Source organism: Trichechus manatus, unplaced genomic scaffold (genome assembly GCF_000243295.1).
Source record: "Trichechus manatus latirostris isolate Lorelei unplaced genomic scaffold, TriManLat1.0 scaffold00028, whole genome shotgun sequence".
In the NCBI taxonomy this organism is placed as follows: Eukaryota; Metazoa; Chordata; class Mammalia; order Sirenia; family Trichechidae; genus Trichechus; species Trichechus manatus.
This window is the reverse complement of record NW_004443964.1, coordinates 7,178,007-7,185,048: the sequence shown is the minus strand read 5'-3', so window position 1 is coordinate 7,185,048 and position 7,042 is coordinate 7,178,007. Positions and strand designations below refer to the sequence as shown.

The window sequence follows — 7,042 nt, the reverse complement described above, 5'->3', positions numbered from 1 at the left end:
GCCACACAAGGAACAGAAGCTCAAAAGAGCCAAGAAAGCCTTCCCCTAGCGTCAGCTCCCTGAATTCGGACTTCTAGCCTCCTAAACTGAAAAAAAATAAATTTGTTTGTTAAAGCCATCCACTTGTGGTATTTCTGTTACAGCAGCACTAGATGACTAAGACAGGTGGGAATTCAGTTCACTGCCAGTCTTGGTAGGACCCCCTGCCGAAGGCAGTTAACTCATGAATGGACCCCACTATAGAAAGCAAATAAGGCCTATGTGTATTCCACTCTGGTTTACAGATCAGGAAACGCTTCCAGAGTCATGTTTAAGAGGCTGACTTTTTTTCCATCTAAGCAAATACTGCTTCTTTGGCAGCAGTTGGGCAGATACCACCGCACACTTCTCCGGGCTCCCTGCATTTCTAATATGTGTTCACTGGCCAAAGTGAGCGAGTGAAGATTAGCTGGTTCTTGCTAACCAAGGGCTGCCACTGAAATATTTCAGAACGCAAAAAGCAGCAGAATCAAAAAGCCCAGAAGATTTTCCCTCAAGATCAGTCTTTTCAAATGGAACAAACTGGACACAAACAGTGACTAATGCACCTTCAGTCAAGGGAAAGAGGGGTTTCTCCTTAGAAGGAAGGGCACAGGCAAGGCTCACAAAGGGTCAGAAGATTCTCCTTCTACCTTGCCCCATAGAGAAACATTGCATGAGAGTGCAGCAGAGGAACTGTGTTCTCAGACGTTGCTGTTTCACTGTGAAGACTGAGTCACAAGCAGAGTGAGGAGGATGGAAGATGGGTCTGGGAAGGTTTATGGTAGTGTCATGGATTGAACTGTGTCCCCCAAAAGTAGCTGTCAGCTTGGCTAGGTGATGATTCCCAGTACTGTATGACTGTCTACCATTTTGTCATCTGATGTGATTTCCCTATGTGGTGTAAATCCTATTACTGTGATGTAATAAGATGGATTAGCAGCAGTTACACTGATGAGGTCTACAAGATTCGTGTCTTAAGCCAATCTCTTTTGAGATATAAAAGAGAGAAGGGAGCAGAGAGACATGGGGACCTCATACCATCAAGTAAGCAGTGCCGGGAGCAGAGAGCGTCCTTGGACCTGAGGTTCCTGCGCTGAGATGCTCCCAGACCAAGGGAAGACTGACGACAAGGACCTTCCTCCAGAGCCGACAGAGAGAGAAAGCCTTCCTCTGGAGCCAGTGCCCTGATTTCGGACTTCTAGCCTACTGGACTGTGAGAGAATAAACTTCTCTTTGTTAAAGCCATCCATTTGTGGCATTTCTGTTACAGCAGCACTAGATAACCAAGACAGGTAGTCAGGGACATTATAAGTGTCTTTATTTATATATAGTGCACTTTCCCTTAAGATTTTCTTGGAGAAAGGTGTTAATTTGAGTCCTCCAAGACAATGTCTTATCTACCTTTGTATCCCTGATCCCAGGACATTATGCTCAAGAAATGATTCTGAATTATTTTTTAAAATCTTTCTGTAAATAACATGCTGCTAAACTTGCAATCCTGCCTGATATTAAACAAATTAAATATATCTAAATTAAATATATCTGAAGGTCCCATAATCAGCTCTTTACAAAATGTACTAGAAAATATAGCTCTTGTTCATACTTGGAGCTTAATATTGGCCTTTAAAAATAATAATAATAATAATAATAATAAAAAACTGCATCACCAGACTCAACAGCTAGGGGCAGGCCATGAGGACACTGTCTTCCTTCTGGATGGAGCAGAGGGCCTTCTGAGGCTGGACTTGTCCTGATCGCTGCTACCCGACACTATAAACCGCTCATTACACTCATCAGTAATTCTCCGGCACTTGTTAAAGTGTCAATAAACACTTCAAAGATTTATAATAATTAAGGAAATGATTACAGCTCATTCCCACCATATAATTAGTAACATGGATGCTAACTGACAATTTACATCTGCCCCCTAAGTCATCATTTACAAGATCACCAGGTAACCGATGTCTTGCTGAATAAGCACCTCAGTATAAAAACAAACTGAAAATAAAATGCTGTGAGCTGAGCTTGAAATGCCAGAGCTGCTTAACTAAAACGTTCTCATCAAACCCAGCAAAAACCAACTTGATGAATGTCCATATATTTTTAAGAGATCCTCCCATCTTTTTCCTTGGACTGCACGTGAAAGGAGCTGAAATTCATTACCATCTCTCTCCCAGTATGTTTCTAGCATCTCTCGGCTGCAAGATACAAAACGCGGCCATGTGTACCGACTTCCTAGTTTCATTTCTCTTTCCTCACCGCCCAGACTACACAGGCACTCAGGGCAAGAGCAGGTTTCACTTCCCTGCCTTTTTCTCCAAGACACGATTCCAATCAAAATTCAGAGCTGTTCTAAAACCACGGGCAGAGCCAGAAATCTGGTCTTCTGAAGTACTCACCATGAATATCACCTTCTCCCTAGAAGAAAAAAACATTGAAAAGTTTACTTCAGATTTGAACTCTGCAATCCACAAATAAAGCAGTCACAGTTCCCTGCAGTGTAACATCTACTGGAAACCAAATGTGGAATTCCATTTTTTAAAATATATAATCTATTTTATTTTTTGTTGTTGCTAACAACAGACAAAGCAAAAACATACATCAATTCAAGTTTCTACAGGTACAATTCAGTGACAGGTTCCTCCATTATATAAGCTCACTACCCTATCTAATGTTAGCTAATCACTGTTCCCATCTGTTGTCAATTTGATCCCATATAGATAGATCTTAAAAGAGCACCATGCTCAAGGCAGACATTCTTTACTAATTAAGCTAAACCATTGTTTGGTTTTAAGACTTCAGGGGATATTTCTGGTTTAAGGTTTAAAGAGTACCTTAGAGCAATAGTTTTTGGGGCTGGAATCACGTTTTGATGCAATCAAGTACAGGGTCAGACCATCTTTATAAAAGTAACCTTTATTCAACTTGGGACCATGCTATACAAAAATTCTGCATGACCAATGGCCCCTCAGAGCCCTGGTGGCACAGTGGTTAAGAGACTGGCTGCTAACCAAAAAAAGGTCAGCAGTTCAAATCCACCAGCCGCTCCTTGGAAACCCTATGAGAGGCAATTCTATCCTGTCCTGTAAGGTTGCTATGAGTCAGAATCAACTTGATGGCAGTGGGTTTTAATGGCCCCCAACACCTAAACATCTGATACCAACTGCCACTTCAGAGGGTCTTTTATCAGAACGGGAAACTGGCAGATCTAGCCTTCCATTTCTCTCCCTTCCTTCTCATGTAGCTGCTGCAGAAGCCTCGATCAGTCCCAAAGGCACTTATACCTCTGCCCCCTACTCAGACTGCTGCTGCCTTGGGGGCTCTGAGGCCCCTAGTCAGGAGGACTTGCTACCCCAGACACACAGCCGGGGCTTCTTGGCAGCTCTCATGTACCACCCCAGATGCTAACACCAGTGCTGCAGGCTCCTAGTGCTCAACTCAAAGCCCTGGGCAGCACCGGCAAACAGCGAACAGTCCTCGAACTCCGAAATGCTACCATCTGTGGGATACACAGGAAGGAAGTGTGAGCCAGGTAAGACTAACCCTACGGGTAGAAGGGACATTTGAACGGGTCAAGGTCATGTTCACTCACTCTTCTGACTTTCTTCTCTTTATTTGTCAATCTCCCACCACTGATACGGTCTCTTTCCAAAACACCACTATGTAAAATTCCAGTGGCAGAACGGAGACCCTTAGTAAAACAAGCGGAAACTTAATTTCTACAACGTTTTCATGGCAAAGCCTTTCTTTTTCCGCATGTTATGTCACACTGACCTTCAGATCTAGAAAGTCTCTGGAGCTTGCTTCAGAAGAGTTCCTTCTCTGGGGCCAAGATGACTCAGAATCTTCCCTACCGCCACTAGACTGGGCACCTAAAAACCAAAATACACTCTATGAAAAATACAATAGGAAGACTGAGAGCAAAACACTTTAGTAACTGGCATTATGTGTTGACATCATATTACAGAATGAGAAGGTTAGGGAGGTTAAGCCTCTGGCTTAAAAATTACATATATATACTTTTCAGACAAAGATTAGACTGGGCCATGTAGGGTCGCTAGGAGTCAGGATCGACTTGACGACAACAGGTTTGTTTTTTGGTTATGGGACATAAAATGATACTCGTGAAGAGTGTGCCTCTTAGCTCAAGTAGATACATGAGACTAAACGAGCAGCTTCTGTCCGGAGGTGAGATGAGAAGGCAGAGAGGGTCAGGAGCTGGATGAACGGACGCGGGAAATCTGGGGTGGAAAGGAGGAGTGTGCTGTCACAGTATAGGGAGAGGAACTAGGGTCACATAACAATGTGTGCATAAATTTTTGTAAGAGAAACTAACTTTAATTGTAAATTTCACTTAAAGCACAATTTAAAAGAATTACATACATATAAAAACAAACCCACTGCCATCAAGTCAAATCCGACTCATGATGACCCCACGTGTTACAGAGTAAAACCGTTCCATAGGGTTTCTTGGCTGTGATCTTTGCAGGGGGCCCTGGCAGTGCAGTGATTAAGAGCTCAGCTGCTAACCAAAAGGTCGGCAGTTTGAATCCACCAGCCACTCCTCGGAAACTCTATGGGGCAGTTCTACTCTGCACTATAGGGTTGCTATGAGTTGGCATCAACTCAACAGCAATGGGTTCGTTTTGGGGGTTTTTTTTTAATTACTCTTTGCAGAAGCAGATTGCCAGGCTTTTTCTAAGAGCAGCGCTTTTGGGTAGGTTCGAACTGCCAACTTTCAGCTTGTGCCACCCTGGGATCTATGAAAAATTCTATACAGGGACTAACTAAATTTGACTTGAACCTTGCTCGGATCCACCACACAGACTCTTCGGTGTTTTCCATTTCTTAGCACCAGTCTTTCCTCTGATGATAGATTTTAACTGTTGTTTATTTTATGATTATTAAGCTAGTACAAAACCAGCTGAGGTTGTTTAACGTGGGGGCATCTCTTTGAACAGTGATTACAGATGTAAGCAATACCTGCGGACTTGGCCCAAGAAGGCGGATTTTCCTCAGATGTCCCGAAGATGCTAGAGGCCATTTTGTTCTTCCTCACAGGTTGTTCTGCTGGTTCCTCGAAGCCTAATGAGAAATTGGATCCACCACCTGGAGGCCGCAAAACCCTAGAAGTGATGGCAAAACATCTATTTCGGATCATACCAAAACATTTCTTGACATCAGTATTTTCAAACACTTTTCATTTCCCTCATCCATACGGCGCACATCCATCACATATACATCACATAAAAATCTACTAATGGAGAAAAGGCATTAATTCCATCATAGTGTAAATTCAACGCTGGATGTTAATACAGCAAATGTTGCTTTACAATATTTGTGGTAAGGTCATCACACAAGGCAGTGCCAACAGCCTGAAAGCCATCACAAATAACAGCCTAGTTGGTGTCTTCTTTGAAGGAAATGGCCGAAGACCAAATGTACCCTTTCCTACTGGACTGGACATAACTGAATATATATGCAAAGAAGTCTAGAAGCATGTCTTGTTATTTATCCATTTAAAAAGCATCTCCATTTTTATTTTCAACTAAATCAAAAAAGGCAAAACACACAAATAAAAGTTAATAAATTTAGAAGCCCAAGGAGAGCTGATAATAAAAAAAATGAGCCTCTTCTCTCTCAACATCACCGATAAGCCCTGTTTATACACTAGTACCTCACTGCCCTCACTAAGAAACATCAGTGACTAGCCACAAGGGAAAAGTCAACACGAGAAATTAACTGTAAGATTCTCTGGCAGGTTCTATACCCATGGTCCTCTGATACCATCTATAGCTGTTTATTCAACATAGTTTGACCAATTTTTCCCTTCCCTGGAAACTCTTCATTGCCACCACTCAAAACACAGCAAACAGATTGTTTTGTGGAAAGACTGTCAAACTACTGATTCAATTGCTTTATTGGTTATAGGAACAGTCTCGTTTTCTAATTCTTTTTAAATCAGTTTGAGTAAGAAACATTTTTCTACAAATGTATCCATTTCATCCAAGTTTCCAAATAAAGTTGTTCATTTGTAAACTCAGCTCATTATAGTAGAAAAGAAAGGCTGAAAATTAAACATCTAAGGTATAAATTTCCTTCCAGGTACCCCTTTTAGAAGCATTCCTTGAGTGGTGATTTGATATCAGCATTTTCATTATTGTTCCATTCTAAGTATTTTCTCATTTCCCTTATTTACTTATTTGACCCATGTTACTTAGAAGCGTATTTTTACATTTCCAAATACAGGCGTCTTGCTGGTTACTGATTTCTAGCTTTTAATTACAGTCTGGACAGACAAAGTCTGTATGGCACGAATCCCTTGAAATTTGATGAGACTTGCTTGATGACCCAATATGTGGTCAATTTTGTAAATGTTCTATGTGTGCTGGAAAAGAATGTGAATTCCCCAGTGTTATATGAGTTCACTAGATCATGTGTGTTCACTGAGTTGTTCAAATCTCTTGACTTTTTAATATGCTTTATCACTTGCTGAGAGAAATCAGTTAACAGCCTGCACTGTAACGGTAGGCTTGTCGGTTTCTCCTCACCATTCTGTCAAGATAAAGAGTTCTCTCTCAAAAGGACTGGCCCTGGAGTCTTATAGATCAGTACGGGAAACTGTTGGGCCAACTGGCTACCACTGTGATTAAACAAACAAATATATATATCCCTACCTCATTCCGTTTACCCAGATAAGTTCCAGTTAGGCCAAATACTTCAATTTAAAAACTAAAACAAAAGCACTGGAAGAAAATAAATATGAATACTATCCTAATCTTGAAGAACAGGACTTCCTAAGCACAAGAAGGAACACCAGAAACCATGAAAAGGCAGAGTAAACTTGGCATAAATACCTGTAACATTTGACAAAGGATAATGCCACTAGTACACAGAAAGCTCTTAAAAATAAAAAGAACCACAAGAGAAAAATGAACAAAAGGTACTAATAGGCAATTTAAAAATATAGATGGTCCGTAAACATTAAAAACTCAACGTTACTAGCAAATAAATGCAATTT

The 7,042-nt window shown here is 41.2% G+C and overlaps 1 protein-coding gene across 2 annotated transcripts in view; it reads right to left on the bottom strand.

Moving 5' to 3' along the window:
- The window catches only part of JPT1 (Jupiter microtubule associated homolog 1), an 18,275-nt gene that overhangs the window by 5,153 nt on the left and 6,080 nt on the right, over nucleotides 1-7,042 (bottom strand). The window contains exons 2-4 of one of the 2 annotated variants that reach the window (XM_004374157.2): nucleotides 5,005-5,147; nucleotides 3,796-3,893; nucleotides 2,421-2,439 (exon numbers count right to left, since the gene is read on the bottom strand). In XM_004374157.2, coding sequence (XP_004374214.1) covers nucleotides 2,421-2,439; nucleotides 3,796-3,893; nucleotides 5,005-5,147 — 260 coding nt within the window. The other variant, XM_023729248.1, reaches the window with a different exon arrangement.